Source organism: Dryobates pubescens, chromosome 11 (assembly GCF_014839835.1).
Source record: "Dryobates pubescens isolate bDryPub1 chromosome 11, bDryPub1.pri, whole genome shotgun sequence".
Classification (NCBI taxonomy): Eukaryota; Metazoa; Chordata; class Aves; order Piciformes; family Picidae; genus Dryobates; species Dryobates pubescens.
Window position 1 is genome coordinate 37659103 of NC_071622.1, and position 17333 is coordinate 37676435.

Sequence of the window (17333 nt, forward strand, 5' to 3'; positions counted from 1 at the left end):
TGGTACTGGTCGGTACTGGTCCCTACTGGTCGGTACTGGTCCATACTGGTCCATACTGATCAATACTGGTCCGTACTGGTCCATATTGTTCGGTACTGTTCGGTACTGGTCCCTACTGGTAGGTACTGGTCCATTCTGGTTGGTACTGGTCCATACTGATCAGTACTGGTCCATACTGGTCCATACTGTTCACTACTGGTCCGTACTCATCCATACTGATTGGTACTGGTCTGTACTGGTCCATACTGTTCAGTACTGGTCGGCACTGGCCTCCTGAGGCTCCCCTAAGCTCCCCTCCAAATCCCCCAGTCCCGAGTGACCTCCCCCAGCCCACCCAACCCCCTCCTCTCCACCTCCCCTCTCTCCCTTCTCTCCACCCCCCCCAATTTTGGGGGCGTGGCCCCGGACTTGGCCCCTCCCCCCTCACTTCCGGGGGTCCCTCCCCCCCCCGTTTCCACCCTTGTTCTCGGGGTGCACTCCAGGCCCGATGGCAGCTGCACCCCAAAGCCTCCTGGGGGCCCCCAGAGCCTTCCTCATCCTCATTCTCATCCCAGGTAGGGCCTTGGGGGGAGGGTCCCTAGGTGGGGGGTGGGGGTCTTGGGGTGGTTCCCAGAGTGGCTTTGGGGGACCCCCCTAAAAATGGGATAAAGGCAGGGGGAGTTCCCCCAATATCTACCCTGAGACCCCCCCAGGACCTTCCCACACATGCTCTGAGAGGCCCCAGGTCCCTCCCCCCCCAACTACCCTGAGACCCCCTGGGACCCTCCCAGATACTGAGAGCCCCAAGGACTCTCCCGAAATACCCTGAGACCCCCCAGGACCCCGCTGAACTACCCCAAGGCCCCCCAGGACTCCCCCCCAAATATCCTGAGACCCCTCAAGGACCCCCCAAGATCCTTTGATGCCCCTCTGGGACCCCCAAAACCTTCCTGGGACCCCCCCCAAGAACCCGCAGGAACCCACAAGCCCCCCCCCCCGGGACCCTCAAGATCCATTGAGACCCTCCTGGGACACCCAAGGCCCCCTCAGGACCCCCAACATCCTTTGACACCCACCCGGGTCCCCCAAAATCTTACCTGAGACACCCCCCTGGACACCCCCAAGATATTTTGATACCCTTCTGGGACCCCCAAAACCCTCCTGAGACCCTCCAAGACCCCCCAAAAGAGCCTAATCTGATTGAGGGCATTGGAGGGGGAGTCAAAAAGGTAGCCAGGGATTGGGGGGGGGGGTGCCCCCAAAACCCCCCAAAGGCCAGGTGGGAATCCCCCAGCCCCACCCTGGAGCCACCTCCACTTCCTGTCAACAGCCTAGCAAGGAGGAACTGAAACAGGGTGGGGGGTGGGGAGGAGGCCTGGAGGGGGGACCCAGGTGGGCTCAGGGAGCTGTAACACCACCCCCCCCCTCCCCAGGAAGCTGCCAATAGGGGAAGGGGGGGGGGGTTCACTGGGACCCCCTCAAAGGAGATAGTCAATGGAGTGAGGGGGCTGTGACCCCTCCCCCAAAGCCCCCTTCCCGGACTGGTTACTGCTGAACGCCAGGGGGGGCTCCTGGGGGGGGACAGGGAGTTCTAGGTGGCAGAGGGGAGGGGGGACAGGGAGATTGGGGGGTGGGGTGCTCTGAGCAGTGCCCACTGCCCACTCTTGACCTTCGACCCCCCCAGGCTCCCTCTGCCCTCCTCCCTCCTTCTCCTCCTCCTCTTCCCCTCCCCTCCCCTCCCGCCTGGTCCCGGAGTCTCTGACGGTGCTGGCCGAGACCTCCCCCCCGGGAGCCAATGACAGCTCCGCAGCGCCCCCTGATGGCCGTGCCGGTGCAGCGCCGGCCCCCTCCTGGGCTCCTTCCGCAGCACCCCCTTGCGGCAGCGGCTTCCTGCAGGTCTCCCCCGGCCCCACCTCGCTGGGGGGCGCCGTGGGGCAGGATCTGACCCTGGAGTGCCTGTACCGGGCCGGGGGGGGCGGCGGCGGCGCCGCCAACGTCAGCTGGTACCGGCTGTGCACCCCCGGGCAGGGCTGCGGCCGCCCCCTGCTGCCCCTGGAGGGTTTGGGCGGCGCAGGCTGGAGGCTGGGGGGGGAGGAAGGCCGCGGGACCCTCACCCTCCTCAGCCTCAGCCACAACGACTCCGGGCTCTACTTCTGCCGCGTGGAGGCCGGGGGGGCCCTGGGCAGGTCCTGCGGCACCTTCGTCAGGGTCCACAGTGAGTAGGGGAGCTGGGGGGGAAGGGCCGGGGGGTCTCACCCTCCTCATCCCTCTTGCCCTCTCTCCACCTCCTCCCCTTCCCTCCTTCCTCTCCTCCTCCTCCTCTTCCTTCCTCCTCCTCCTTATCTCCTTCTCTCTCCTTCCCTTCCTTCCACTCCCCTCCCTCCTCCTCCTTCCCTCCCTCCTTCTCCTCCTCCTTATCTCCTTTCCTCTCCTCCTTGTCTTCCTCCCCCTCCTCATCCTCTCCTTCTCTTCTCCTCCTTCCTCCTCCTTCTCCCTCCTTTCCATCTCCTCCTTCTCCCTCTTTTCCATCTCCGTCTCCCTATCTTCTCCCCCTCCTCCCCTTCCTCTTCCTCCCCGTCCTCACCCTCCTCCTCCCCCTCCCCAGCCCCCCGGGCCGTGCCCCTCTTCAACCTGCCAGAGAGGACCAAGGACCAGGTGCTGCGGGCGCAGGGGGCGCTGCTGCTGCTCAGCGCCGCGGGGCCTGGGCTGCTGCTGCTGCTCAGGGTGAGGGGGGGGCACGGGGGCAGCCGGGGGGGGCTGAGAGCATCTGAGGGGAGGTTGAGGAGGTGTGATGGGGGCTAGGGGTGGTCTGAGGGGGGTTGGGGGCGTCTAAGGGGGGGGTGGGGAGATTTGATGGGAGTTGGGGAGGTCTGAGGGGGAGTCGAGGGGGTCTGGGAGGTCTGAGAGGGGGTTGGGGGCGTCTGAGTGGGGGGTTGAGGAGGTGTGGGTGGGAGTTGAGGGGGTCTGATGGTGGGTTGGGGAGGACTGAGAGGGTCTTGAGGAGGTCCAAAGGGGGTTCTTGGGGGCGGGGTGTCTGGAGCCCCACCCCCTGCCCCTCCCCCAGCAGCGCAGGGCCAGGCAGCAGCTGCAGCCCCAGAAGGGTCCCAGCGAGGAGGAGAACCTCTACGAGGTGAGGCCCAAACACCCCCCGCCCCCCCCCCCCCGCATGCCCTCTGACCCCCATGGACTCCCCCATGGACCCCCTCTGATCCCCTTGGACCTCCAAACCCACTTGGGTACCCCCAGACCACCCCAGCCTCCCCCCATAGACCCCCTCTGACCCCCCTAGACCTGCCCACAGACCCCCAGGGCCCCACACAAGGACCCCCCCAGCCTCCTTCCATGGAACCCCTCTGGCCCCCATAGACCACCCCTGACCCCCCCAGACTCCCATGGATCCACCCTGACCCCCCCTCAGACCACCTCTGACCCCACCCCCCAGACCCCCATGGACACCCCCAGACCTCCACAGCCCCCCCCACGGACCCCACGAACCCCCCGACCCCCTCAGCCCCCCCCACTCCCAGGTCCTCACTCCAGGGGGCACCCCTCGACCTACCTCAGACTGCCCCCACCCTCCAGGGGGCCCCAACTCAGGACCCCCTCTGACCCCCCCAGCCCCCCTCCAGCCACCACAATGAACCCCCCAGCCCCCCCCACCTTGGACCCCCTCTGACCCAGTATAGGTCAGGGCTCCCTTATATGGGTCTGGGGTCCCTCCCCTGACCCCCCCTGTGCCCCCCAGGGCCTCACCCTGGACACCTGCTCCATGTATGAGGACATCTCGGGAGGGGTGCTCCAGGCCACCTACCAGGACGTGGGGACCTCCCAGGGCCCCCCCCAGGCCCCCCCCCAGCGCCCCCAGACCCAGCTGGAGAAGCCCTGAAAAAGGGAGGGGGGAGGGGGGAGCCGGGGTGGGGTTCTCAGCGCCCCCCTGCACCCCCCCTGCACCCCTCGGTGCTTCCCGGGGGGGGCCTGCTTGCTGCCCCCCCCCGCCCAATAAAGCTTTTGGGGAAGGGTCTCTGGGGGCTCCAGTGCGGGCCTGGGGGGGGGGCGGGGGACGACTGCCGGGAGTGGGGACCTAGGGGGGGAGGTGCTGGGGGGGACCTGACCCGGGGACCTGGGGGGTGGCGTGGATCCTTCGGGGGGGTCTTGGTGGGGGACCCCCTGGATTAGGGAGCTGGGGGGGAGGGGGATGCGTGAAGGGGGTCCTGGACTGGGGAGCTGGGGGGGTGGTGTCTTGGGGACCCCCTGGAGCGGGGATCCAGGGGGTGGGGGGATGGGGGTGGGACCCCTGGGGACCTGCTGCAGCACCTGGGGAACATCTGGGGACCAACAACAGCATCTGGAGGCTATACCGGGGACCCCAGAGCCGCAGTGGGGAGCATTGGGAGGGGGCCCCCGGGAGCTACGCAAACGGCGCAGGGCCGGCAGCTGCTCGGCAGTGCTGCGCCAACGGCGTAACGGCCGGGGAAAGGGCGGCGGCGCTGCGCAAAGGACGTAACAGCTCCCAGCCCCTCCCAGCCCCTCCCAGCCCCTCCCAATCCCCCTCAATCCCCTCCCAGTCCCTCCCAGCCCCTCCCAGTCTCCCTCAATCCCCTCCCAGTCCCTCCCAGTCCCTCCCAGTCTCCTCCAATCCCCTCCCAGTCTCCCCCAGTCTCCCCCAGTCCCTCCCAGTCTCCCCCAATCCCCTCCCAGTCTCCCTCAATCCCCTCCCAGTCCCTCCCAGTCTCCCCCAATCCCCTCCCAGTCTCCCCCAACCCCCTCCCAGTCTCCCCCAGTCCCTCCCAGTCCCCTTCCAGTCTCCCCCAACCCCCTCCCAGTCTCCCCCAGTCCCTCCCAGTCCCTCCCAGTCTCCCCCAATCCCCTCCCAGTCTCCCTCAATCCCCTCCCAGTCCCTCCCAGTCTCCCCCAACCCCCTCCCAGTCTCCCCCAGTCCCTCCCAGTCCCTCCCAGTCTCCCCCAATCCCCTCCCAGTCTCCCTCAATCCCCTCCCAGTCCCTCCCAGTCTCCCCCAATCCCCTCCCAGTCTCCCCCAGTCCCTCCCAGTCCCTCCCAGTCTCCCCCAATCCCCTCCCAGTCTCCCCCAATCCCCTCCCAGTCCCTCCCAGTCTCCCTCAATCCCCTCCCAGTCTCCCTCAATCCCCTCCCAGTCCCTCCCAGTCTCCCCCAATCCCCTCCCAGTCTCCTCCAGTCCCTCCCAGTCCCCTCCCAGTCTCCCCCAACCCCCTCCCAGTCTCCCCCAGTCCCTCCCAGTCCCCTCCCAGTCTCCCCCAACCCCCTCCCAGTCTCCCCCAGTCCCCTCCCAGTCTCCCCCAGTCCCCTCCCAGTCCCCTTCCAGTCTCCCCCAACCCCCTCCCAGTCTCCCCCAGTCCCTCCCAGTCCCCTCCCGGTCTCCCCCAACCCCCTCCCAGTCTCCCCCAGTCTCCCCCAGTCCCTCCCAGTCTCCCCCAATCCCCTCCCAGTCTCCCTCAATCCCCTCCCAGTCCCTCCCAGTCTCCCCCAATCCCCTCCCAGTCTCCCCCAACCCCCTCCCAGTCTCCCCCAGTCCCTCCCAGTCCCCTTCCAGTCTCCCCCAACCCCCTCCCAGTCTCCCCCAGTCCCTCCCAGTCCCTCCCAGTCTCCCCCAATCCCCTCCCAGTCTCCCTCAATCCCCTCCCAGTCCCTCCCAGTCTCCCCCAACCCCCTCCCAGTCTCCCCCAGTCCCTCCCAGTCCCTCCCAGTCTCCCCCAATCCCCTCCCAGTCTCCCTCAATCCCCTCCCAGTCCCTCCCAGTCTCCCCCAACCCCCTCCCAGTCTCCCCCAGTCCCTCCCAGTCCCTCCCAGTCTCCCCCAATCCCCTCCCAGTCTCCCCCAATCCCCTCCCAGTCCCTCCCAGTCTCCCTCAATCCCCTCCCAGTCTCCCTCAATCCCCTCCCAGTCCCTCCCAGTCTCCCCCAATCCCCTCCCAGTCTCCTCCAGTCCCTCCCAGTCCCCTCCCAGTCTCCCCCAACCCCCTCCCAGTCTCCCCCAGTCCCTCCCAGTCCCCTCCCAGTCTCCCCTAACCCCCTCCCAGTCTCCCCCAGTCCCCTCCCAGTCTCCCCCAGTCCCTCCCAGTCCCTCCCAGTCTCCCCCAATCCCCTCCCAGTCTCCCTCAATCCCCTCCCAGTCCCTCCCAGTCTCCCCCACCCCCCTCCCAGTCTCCCCCAGTCCCTCCCAGTCCCCTCGCAGTCTCCCCCAACCCCCTCCCAGTCTCCCCCAGTCCCTCCCAGTCCCCTCCCAGTCTCCCCCAGTCCCCTCCCAGTCTCCCCCAGTCCCCTCCCAGTCCCTCCCAGTCCCCTCCCAGTCCCCTTCTCCGCATCCCCTCCCCCCCCCCCGTACCTCCAGCTCCCTTTTCCCGCCTTTTCCCTTCCCGGCTCCTCCCACCCCCTGCACAGAGCCTCCCATGCCCCTCCCCCGTCCTTCTGCTCCCACCAGCCAATAGGCAGCGGGCTCCCGGGAGCCGCTGACCAATCGCGGGGCACAGCAGGCAGCGGCGCCAGGAGGAAGTTTGGCTGGGGGGGAGGAGGAGGAGGGAGGGGGAGGGGAAAGTGGGGAGCGTGGAGGGGTCCTGGGGAGCTCGGGGGAGGACTTGGGGGAACTGGATCCTAACTGGGTGGCACTGGAGCTTGACTGGGTGGCACTGGGTGACACTGGATCCTAACTAGGTGGCACTGGAGCTCGACTGGGTGGCACTGGGTGGCACTGGATCCTGACTGGGTGGCACTGGGTGGCACAGGAGCTCAACTGGGAGGCACTGGGTGACACTGGATCCTAACTGGGTGGCACAGGAGCTCCACTGGGAGGCACTGGGTGGCACTGGATCCTGACTGGGTGGCACTGGGTGGCACAGGAGCTCGACTGGGTGGCACTGGGTGACACTGGATCCTCACTGGGTGGCACTGGGTGGCACTGGATCCTCACTGGGTGGCACTGGGTGACACGGGAGCTCGACTGGGTGGCACTGGAGCTCGACTGTGTGGCACTGGGTAGCACTGGATCCTGACTGGGTGGCACTGGGTAGCACTGGATCCTGACTGGGTGGCACTGCGTGACACTGGAGCTCTACTGGGTGGCACTGCATGGCACTGGATCCTAACTGGGTGGCACTGGAGCTTGACTGCGTGGCACTGGGTGACACTGGATCCTAACTGGGTGGCACTGGGTAGCACTGGATCCTGACTGGGTGGCACTGGGTGACACCAGAGCTCAACTAGGTGGCACTGGGTGGCATTGGATCCTGACTGGGTGGCACTGTGTGACACTGGAGCTCCACTGGGTGACACTGGGTGGCACTGGATCCTAACTGTGTGACACTGGAGCTCGACTGTGTGGCACTGGGTAGCACTGGATCCTAACTGGGTGGCACTGGGTGGCACTGGATCCTGACTGGGTGGCACTGGGTGACACTGGATCCAAACTGGGTGGCACTGGGTGACACCAGAGCTTGACTAGGTGGCACTGGGTGGCATTGGATCCTAACTGGGTGGCACTGTGTGACACTGGAGCTCCACTGGGTGACACTGGGTGGCACTGGAACCTAACTGGGTGGCACTGGATCCTAACTGGGTGGCATTGGAGCTTGACTGCATGGCACTGGGTGGCACTGGATCCTAACTGGGTGGCACTGGGTGACACGGGAGCTCAATGGGGTGGCACTGGGTAGCACTGGATCCTGACTGGGTGGCACTGGGTGACACCAGAGCTGGTCTAGGTGGCACTGGGTAGCACTGGATCCTAACTGGGTGGCACTGGGTGACATTGGAGCTTGACTGGGTGGCACTGGATCCTAACTGGGTGGCACTGGGTGACACCAGAGCTCGTCTAGGTGGCACTGGGTAGCACTGGATCCTAACTGGGTGGCACTGGGTGACATTGGAGCTCGACTGGGTGGCACTGGATCCTAACTGGGTGGCACTGGGTGACACAGGAGCTTGACTGGGTGGCACTGGGTGGCACTGGATCCTTACTGGGTGGCACTGGGTCCTAACTAGGTGGCACTGTAGCTCAACTGGCTGGCACTTGGGTGGCACAGGGTTTGTGGGGTGGTGCCACCACACAGGTGGCACTCAGCTGCTGCAGAACTCTTTATTGCTGTCCCAAAGGTGATGTCCCCTCCAGGGTGGCCTCTGCAGGGGGAGGACAGGGACAGGTTAGGGTCCAGAAGCCACAAACCCCTGGGGGTCCCCCAAAGGGGCCTCACGGTCTCCCAGTGACCCCAACCTAAGAGGTCCTCAACCTCTTGGCTCTCCTCAACCCAACCCGAGAGGTTCTCCACCTCCTGCTGCCCTCTCCCCGCCCCCTCCCCAACACCCCCCTCCCCCCCCGCCAGGCCTCACCAGCCTTGGGCTCACCAGTTGCAGACGTAGACCTTCTCGGTGGTGGCCGGGGGGGGCGCTGTGGGCACGGCGGTGCTGGGGGCGGGGGTGGGAGGCGGCTCCGTGGCTGTGAACTCGTCCACCCGGAAGATCCAGCGGCCGGGGGTCGCGACGTTGCTGCGGCGGGCGATGGAGAGCACCGCCGGGGTGCGGGAGCCGGGGAGGTTGTAGTAGTGGAGGTCATCTCCGCTGTTGAACCCGGCCTGGGGGCGCCAGGAGGGGGTCAGGGGGAGTCCGGGGTGGGGAGGGGACAGGAGCTGGGCTCACGGGCACTGAAGCTTTCCACTCCGTCCCAGATTGCCTTCAGCCCACCCCCGACTCCCACCCAAGACCCCCGAATGCCACCCCGAGGTCCTCCCAATCCCACTCCAAGCTCCACCCCCCCCTCCCCCCGCCCCTCCCCATCGCGCTCCCCCTCCCCGCACCTGCGCGGGCAGCCCCCCCGTGCCGCTGTGGGGGTTCCCCCCGTCGGCGATGCCTGTGGTCCACTGCAGGCTTCCATAGTTGAGCATCACATAGGAGCTGAGCTCGTCCGAGGCCAGCACCGCCTGGAAGGTGTTGGTCTGGGGGAGGGGCGAGGGGAGGGGGAGGTGACCCCAGGGAATGTCTCCCAGGGGCCACCATCCCCCCTTCGCCCCCTGCCCTCACAGCCCCTCCACCCCCCCCCCCCCAGCTGTGGTCCCCTCAAGGGCTCCCCCTTGTGGCTCTTGACCCCCACTGGGGGTTGTCCGTCCCCCCCCCCGTCCCGCACCCTGTCCCTCCCCCTCTATTCTCTCCCTGTCCCTTCCTATCCCTCCCCCTCCCTCTCCCTCCCTGTTCCACTCTCCCCCCCCCATTCTGTCCCCCCCTCCCCCCCGCCCTGTCCCCACCTTGTTGGAGGCAGCTCCGAAGAAGGAGACCTGGTGCCAGGTGGCCAGGAAGGCCCAGGTGGGGCTGGGGGCAGGACCCTGGGGGGGCGCCGCGGCGGCCAGGTCCCGGCGCAGCCTGGCCAGCAGGGGGCGCTCCCTGCTCTGCCGGTAGAAGACCTTCCCCCCGCGGCGCAGGTCCACGTCCGCCCAGAAGGGGGCGACGAAGGGAATGCGCTCGGCCAGGGGGAAGGGTTTGGGGGTGTACTCCGGCACCCCCCGCCCGAAGGAGACCACTCCGTTGTTGTTCACCTGCGGGGGACGCTGCCAGGCTGGGCACCGGCCCGGGGGGTACCCAGCCCGGGGGCTACCCAGCCCCCACCCCTTAGCTCCCCCTCCATGGTTCCCCCCGCCCCGGTGCCCGCAGCCGTCGGGTGAAGCAGGTGTCCCCTCCCTGTCCCCTCCTATCCCTCCCTGCCCCCTCCTATCCCTCCCTGTCCCCTCCCTGTCCCCTCCTATCCCTCCCTATCCCCTCCCTGTCCCCTCCTATCCCTCCCTGTCCCCTCCATGTCCCCTCCTATCCCTCCCTGTCCCCTCCTATCCCTCCCTGTCCCCTCCATGTCCCCTCCTATCCCTCCCTGTCCCCTCCTATCCCTCCCTGTCCCCTCCATGTCCCCTCTTATCCCTCTCTGTCCCCTCCTATCCCTCCCTCTCCACTATCCCTCCGTGTCCCCTCCCTGTCCCCTCCTAAGCCTCCCTGACCCCTCCCTGTCCCCTCCTATCCCTCCCTGTCCCCTCCTATCCCTCCCTGTCCCCTCCATGTCCCCTCTTATCCCTCCCTGTCCCCTCCTATCCCTCCCTGTCCCCTCCATGTCCCCTCTTATCCCTCTCTGTCCCCTCCTATCCCTCCCTGTCCCCTCCTGTCCCTCCCTGTCCCGTCCCCTTCCCTCCCGCAGTGACCCCGTGGCGCCCTCCCATGGTTCCCTCCCCCCCGGCCGTACGTAGAGGGAGGTCTGAGCTCTGCCGTAGAAGGAGAACCTGCCCTGGAGGAGCTGCTCCGGGCTCATTCCATCGTCCTCCACCGGCGTGGTCTCGTCCCCGGCCCCCGGCCCGAAGGGGTACAGCAGCCCTGGGGAGACCAGCATGGCACTGGGGGGGGACTGGTGTGGTGCTGGGGGATACTGGTGTGGGGCTGGGACCTGCCAGGATGGGGCTGGGACCTCCCAGTACGGGGCTGGGACCTGCCAGTACAGGGCTGGGACCTCCCAGTATGGGCTTGGGACCTGCCAGTATGGGGCTGGGACCTGCCAGGATGGGGCTGGGACCTCCCAGTATGGGCTTGGGACCTCCCAGTACGGGGCTGGGACCTGCCAGTATGGGGCTGGGACCTCCCAGTATGGGGCTGGGACCTGCCAGTACAGGGCTGGGACCTCCTAGTATGGGCTTGGGACCTCCCAGTATGGGGCTGGGACCTCCCAGTATGGGGCTGGGACCTGCCAGTACAGGGCTGGGACCTCCCAGTATGGGCTTGGGACCTCCCAGTATGGGGCTGGGACCTCCCAGTATGGGGCTGGGACCTCCAAGTATGGGGCTGGGACCTGCCAGGATGGGGCTGGGACCTCCAAGTATGGGGCTGGGACCTGCCAGGATGGGGCTGGGACCTCCAAGTATGGGGCTGGGACCTGCCAGGATGGGGCTGGGACCTCCCAGTACGGGGCTGGGACCTGCCAGGATGGGGCTGGGACCTCCCAGTACGGGGCTGGGACCTCCCAGTATGGGGCTGGGACCTCCAAGTATGGGGCTGGGACCTGCCAGGATGGGGCTGGGACCTCCCAGTACGGGGCTGGGACCTGCCAGTACAGGGCTGGGACCTCCCAGTATGGGCTTGGGACCTCCCAGTATGGGGCTGGGACCTCCCAGTATGGGGCTGGGACCTGCCAGTACAGGGCTGGGACCTCCCAGTATGGGCTTGGGACCTCCCAGTATGGGGCTGGGACCTCCCAGTATGGGGCTGGGACCTGCCAGGATGGGGCTGGGACCTCCCAGGATGGGGCTGGGACCTTCTAGTATGAGGCTGGGGCCTCCCAGTATGGGCTTGGGACCTGCCAGTAGGGGCTGGGACCCCCCTGATGCCCTGCAGCCCCTCCCCACTCACCCAGCTGGCTCTGGGGTGTCCCTTCTGGCCCCATGGCACTCAGCTCAGCCTCATGGCCCAGGAGGAGGAGAAAGAGGACTTGGTGCAGCTTCATCTCCGCAGGGTTGGAGGGAGAGGGCCTAGTGGGACCTCAGCTTCTGCTTCACCTCCAACACTCCCCTTCCACCTCCAACCTTCCCCTTCCACCTCCAACCTTCTCCATCCACCTCCAACCTTCTCCATCCACCTCCAACCTTCTCCATCCACCTCCAACCTTCCCCATCTCCAACCTTCCCCTTCCATCTCCAACCTTCCCCTTCCACCTCCAACCTTCCCCTTCCATCTCCAACCTTCTCCAACCTTCCCCTTCCACCTCCAACCTTCTCCATCCACCTCCAACCTTCTCCATCCACCTCCAACCTTCCCCATCTCCAACCTTCCCCTTCCACCTCCAACCTTCTCCATCCACCTCCAACCTTCCCCATCTCCAACCTTCCCCTTCCACCTCCAACCTTCTCCATCCACCTCCAACCTTCTCCATCCACCTCCAACCTTCCCCATCTCCAACCTTCCCCTTCCATCTCCAACCTTCCCCTTCCACCTCCAACCTTCTCCAACCTTCTCCATCCACCTCCAACCTTCCCCTTCCACCTCCAACCTTCTCCATCCACCTCCAACCATCTCCCCCCTGTCCCCTTCTCCCCATGCCCCAGTAGCCAAAGTATGTCCCAGTATGTCCCCAGTGCATCCCAGTATGTCCCCAGTCCCTCCCAGTCTCCCCCTTCACCCCAGTCCCTCCCAGTGCTCCCAGTACCTCACAGCTGTTCCTCTCCCTGCAGCCGCCCCGGGGCCACATTTAAGATCCGGGGCGGGGGGGGGCAGGGGGAGGGGGCTGGGGACAATGACAAAGGAGGGGGAGGAGGGGGGGAGGAAGGGGGGGAGGAGGGGAGGGAGTGTGACCCCTCCCCCCTGGCGCCACCCAGAGCCGCAGGCAGTTCCGCCTCAGCCCACTGGGGAGGCACTGGGAGGGACTGGGGATGCTGTGGGGTGGCACTGGGGGGGGACTGGGATGAACTGGGAACCCGGGGGGGGGCACTGGGAGGGAAGTGGAACATACTGGGAGGCACTGGGAGCTACTGGGGAGGACTGGGAGGCACTGGGGGGCACTGGCAGCTACTGGGGAGCATTGGGAGCTACTGAGGGGCACTGGGAGCTACTGGGGAGGACTGGGAGGCACTGGGGGGCACTGGCAGCTACTGGGGAGCATTGGGAGCTACTGAGGGGCACTGGGAGCTACTGGGGAGCACTGGGAGGCACTGGGGGGCACTGGCAGCTACTGGGGAGCATTGGGAGCTACTGAGGGGCACTGGGAGCTACTGGGAGGCACTGGCAGCTACTGGGAAGCACTGGGAGGCACTGGCAGCTACTAGAGGGTACTGGGAGGCACTGGGGGCACTGACAGCTGCTGGGGGTACTGGGAAGCACTGGGGGAGCACTGGCAGCTACTGGAAGGTACTGGGAAGCACTGGGGGAGCACTGGCAGCTACTGGCAGCTACTGGAGGGTACTGGGAGGCACTGGGGGGCACTGACAGCTACTGGCAGCTACTGGAGGGTACTGGGAGGCACTGGCAGCTACTGGAGGGTACTGGGAGGCACCGGGGGCACTGACAGCTACTGGGGGCTACTGGGAGGCACTGGCAGCTACTGGACCGTACTGGGAGGCACTGGGAAGCACTGGGAGGCAGTGGTCAGCGACTGGGACTCTGCTGCTCCTTCCTGGGCGGCCGCCAGCCCCTCCCCGCCCGGGGCAGTTCCTGCCCTCCCCCCGCCCCCGGCCGTTACCGGACACTGAGCCCCCGAGGGGGAGAGGGGGCGGGAGGGGGCACCCGGATGCCCCCAGGCTCCAGGATGTCCTCTCCCAGTACCTCCCAGTGCCCCCCCCGGAAGTCCTGACCAGTCAGCACCAGTTTGTCCCAGTTCCCTCCCAGTGCCCCCAACCCCCTTCCCAGTAGCTCCCAGGCCCTCCCAGTTCCCCCCAGTAGCTCCCAGTTACCCCCATATCCTCGCCCAGTCTCTTCCAGTCCCTCTCAGATCCCCTCCCAGTGCCTCCCAGTCGCTCCCAGTCCCCCCAGATCCTCTCCCAGTGCCTCCCAGTCCCCCCAGATCCCTTTCCAGTGCCTCCCAATCGCCCCAGATCCCCTCCCAGTGCCTCCCAGTCCCCCCAGATCCCTTCCCAGTGCCTCCCAGGCACTCCCAGTCCCCCCAGATCCCTTCCCAGTGCCTCCCAATCGCCCCAGATCCCCTCCCAGTGCCTCCCAGTCCCCCCAGATCCCTTTCCAGTGCCTCCCAATCGCCCCAGATCCCTTCCCAGTGCCTCCCAATCACCCCAGATCCCTTCCCAGTGCCTCCCAGTCCCCCCAGATCCCTTTCCAGTGCCTCCCAATCACCCCAGATCCCTTCCCAGTGCCTCCCAATCACCCCAGATCCCTTCCCAGTGCCTCCCAGTCCCCCCAGATCCCTTCCCAGTGCCTCCCAATCGCCCCAGATCCCCTCCCAGTGCCTCCCAGTCCCCCCAGATCCCCTCCCAGTGCCTCCCAATCGCCCCAGATCCCTTCCCAGTGCCTCCCAATCACCCCAGATCCCTTCCCAGTGCCTCCCAGTCCCCCCAGATCCCTTCCCAGTGCCTCCCAATCGCCCCAGATCCCTTCCCAGTGCCTCCCAGATCCCTTCCCAGTGCTTCCCAGTCCCACCAGATCCCCTCCCAGTGCCTCCCAGTCCCCCCAGATCCCTTACCAGTGCCTCCCAGTCCCCCCAGATCCCCTCCCAGTGCCTCCCAGTCCCCCCAGATCCCTTCCCAGTGCCTCCCAGTCGCCCCAGATCCCCTCCCAGTGCCTCCCAGTCCCCCCAGACCCCCTCCCAGTCGCTCCTAGATGCTCTTCCCTCGCCCTCCCCCCTTTGTCGCTGCACTTTGGGGCCAAACTCTGCACTTTTGGGCCAGGAACAGTTAACAGAAGCAGCGCCTGCGGCTCGCGCAGCGGTGACGTCAGCGGTGACGTCAGCGGTGACGCAAAGGAGACCACACCCAGCCCTGCCGAGCGCCGCGGGGAGAGGGGAGGCAGAGGGAGAGGGTTTGGGGTTCGTTTCTGCCTCTTTTGGGTCATTGCTGCCTCCTCTGCCGATTTTGGGTCCTTTCCTTCCCCTTTTGGGTCCTTTCCTCCCCGTTTTGGGTCCTTTCCTCCCCCTTTTGGGTCCTTTCCTCCCTTTTTGGGTCCTTTCCTCCCCCTTTTGGGTCCTTTCCTCCCCCTTTTGGGTCCTTTCCTCTCCCTTTTGGGTCCTTTCCTCTCCTTTTTATGTCTTTTCCACCCCTTTTTGGGTCCCTTCCACTCTTTTTGGACCTATTCCTCCCCTTTTTGGATCCTCCCATTTCTGAGTCCTTTCCCCCCTGTTTTGGGTCCTTTCCTCTCTTTTTGAGTCCTTTCCTCCCTTTTTGAGTCCTTTCCTCCCCTTTTGGGTCCTTTCCTCCCTTTTTGAGTCCTTTCCTCCCCTTTTGGGTCCTTTCCTCTCTTTTTGAGTCCTTTCCTCCCCTTTTGGGTCCTTTCCTCCCCCTTTTGGGTCCTTTCCTCCCCTTTTGGGTCCTTTCCTCTCCCTTTTGAGTCCTTTCCTCCCTACTTGAGTCCTTTCCTCCCTACTTGGGTCCTTTCCTCCCCTTTTTGGGTCCTTTCCTCCCCTTCTGGGTATTTTCCTCCCCTTCTGGGTCCTTTCCTCCCTACTTGGGTCATTTCCTGGTCCTTTACTCCCCCTTTGGGGTCATTTCCTACCCATTTTGGTCCTTTCATCGTCTTTTTGGGACACCTTCCTCTCTTTTTGGACCAATTCCCTCCCTGTTTGGGTCCTTTCCTCTCCTTTTTCTGTCTTTTCCAGCCCTTTTTGGGTCCCTTCCACTCTTTTTGGACCTATTCCTCCCCTATTTGGATCCTCCCCTTTCTGAGTCCTTTCCCCCCTGTTTTGGGTCCTTTCCTCTCTTTTTGAGTCCTTTCCTCCCTACTTGGGTCCTTTCCTCCCCCTTTTGGGTCCTTTCCTCCCCTTTTTGGGTCCTTTCCTCCCCCTTTTGGGTCATTTCCTACCCATTTTGGTCCTTTCATCCTCTTTTTGGGACACCTTCCCCTCTTTTTGGACCAATTCCTCCCCTTTTTGGGTCCTTTCCACTCCTTTTTGGATCCTTTCCACCACTATTTTTGGTCCTTTCCTCTCCTTTTTTATGTCTTTTCCACCCCTTTTTGGGTCCCTTCCACTCTTTTTGGATGTATTCCTTCCCTTTTTGGATCCTCCCCTGTTTTGGGTCCTTTCCCCCCTGTTTTTGGTCCTTTCCTCCCTACTTGGGTCTTTTCCTCCTTTTTTGAGTGCTTTCCTCCCCTGTTGGGTCCTTTCCCCCCCTTTTTGAGTCCTTTCCTCCCCCTTTTTGGGTCCTTTCCTCCCTTTTTGAATCCTTTCATAGAATCACAGAATCATAGAATCAGTAAGGTTGGAAAAGAGACCTCAAGGATCATCAAGTCCAACCTGTCACCCAAGACCTCATGACTACTAAACCATGGCACCAAGGGCCACATCCAATCCCCTCTTGAACACCTCCAGGGATGGTGACTCCACCACCTCCCTGGGCAGCACATCCCAATGGCCAACAACTCTCTGGGAAGAACTTTCTCCTCACCTCCAGCCTAAACCTCCCCTGGCACAGCTTGAGACTGTGTCCTCTTGTTCTGGTGCTGCTTGCCTGGGAGAAGAGACCAACCCCCACCTGGCTACAACCTCTCTTCAGGTAGTTGTAGACAGCAATGAGGTCTCCCCTGAGCCTCCTCTTCTCCAGGCTAAGCAACCCCAGCTCCCTCAGCCTCTCCTCACAGGGCTGTGCTCCAGACCCCTCCCCAGCCTCGTTGCCCTTCTCTGGACACCTTAAAGTCTCTCAGTGTCCTTCTTGAACTGAGGAGCCCAGAACTGGACACAGGACTCAAGGTGTGGCCTAACCAGTGCTGAGCACAGGGCAGAATGACCTCCCTGCTCCTGCTGGCCACACTCTTCCTGATGCAGGCCAGGATGCCCTTGGCCTTCTTGGCCACCTGGCACACTGCTGGCTCATGTTCAGCCTACCATCGACCAGCACCCCCAGGTCCCTCTCTGCCTGGCTGCTCTCCAGCCACTCTGCCCCCAGCCTGTAACACTGCATGGGGTTGTTGTGGCCAATGTGCAGAACCTGGCACTTGGATGTGTTCAATCTCCTGCCCTTGGCCTCTGCCCATCTGTCCAGCCTGTCGAGGTCCCTCTGCAGAGCCTCTCTACCCTCCAGCAGATCAACTCCTGCCCCCAGCTTGGTGTCAGCTGCAAACATACTGCTGATGGACTCAATGCCCTCCTCCAGATCATCAATAAAGATGTTACAGAGCATGGGGCCCAGCACTGATCCCTGGGGCACACCACTAACGGCAACTCCCTCGCTTCAGCTCCTCCTGTCCGTCCCCCCTGCTGCGTGCGTCGGTGTGCCTGCCCTGCAGCTGGGCTGCCGCTTTCCCCGTTAGCCCTCATCTGTGTCCCGCTCTCTCCTCCCCACAGAGACTGCTTTCCTCACCCACCCCCTCCAGACTCAGCTTAAAGCCCTCCCAGTGAGCCCTGCCAGCTCTCGTGCCAGAGCCCTCCTGCCCTGTCTAGACAGATTCAGCCTATCTAGGTCCAGCAGGTCAGGGGTGGTGAAAGTTGCCCCTTGATCAAAGCAGCCAAAGTTCTGCCTCTGGCACCATCCCCTGAGCCAACTGTTGATGGCATTGGCTCTCCTGCCCCTCTCAGTGTGCTCCCCTGCCACTGAGGGGACTGAGCAGAGCACCTCTTGAGCTCCTGCCCCATCAATCAATTGTCCCAGGGCCTTGAACTCCTTTCTGATTGTCCTGGTGCCCTTCTTGTCGATCTCATGGCTGCCAGCTTGGATTCCC

General features: G+C 64.6%; 2 protein-coding genes across 2 annotated transcripts; one reads left to right on the plus strand and one right to left on the minus strand.

The window, feature by feature from the left end:
* The first annotated feature begins 487 nt into the window (after window positions 1-487).
* CD79A (CD79a molecule) lies at window positions 488-6467 on the plus strand. The gene is made up of 7 exons (XM_054164992.1): window positions 488-554; window positions 1847-2194; window positions 2585-2703; window positions 3047-3109; window positions 3725-3836; window positions 4291-4479; window positions 6436-6467. Exons 1-7 carry the CDS (start codon window positions 488-490, stop codon window positions 6465-6467), a joined length of 930 nt encoding a protein of 309 aa, XP_054020967.1.
* A 1880-nt stretch (window positions 6468-8347) lies between these two features.
* Window positions 8348-15191, minus strand: LOC128897531 (sushi, nidogen and EGF-like domain-containing protein 1). The gene is made up of 6 exons (XM_054164993.1): window positions 15126-15191; window positions 13071-13203; window positions 10222-10349; window positions 9245-9532; window positions 8801-8938; window positions 8348-8578 (listed from the first exon to the last, which is right to left on the minus strand). The coding sequence occupies exons 1-6, from the start codon at window positions 15189-15191 to the stop codon at window positions 8348-8350; spliced, it is 984 nt and encodes a 327-aa protein (XP_054020968.1).
* Window positions 15192-17333: the final 2142 nt, after the last annotated feature.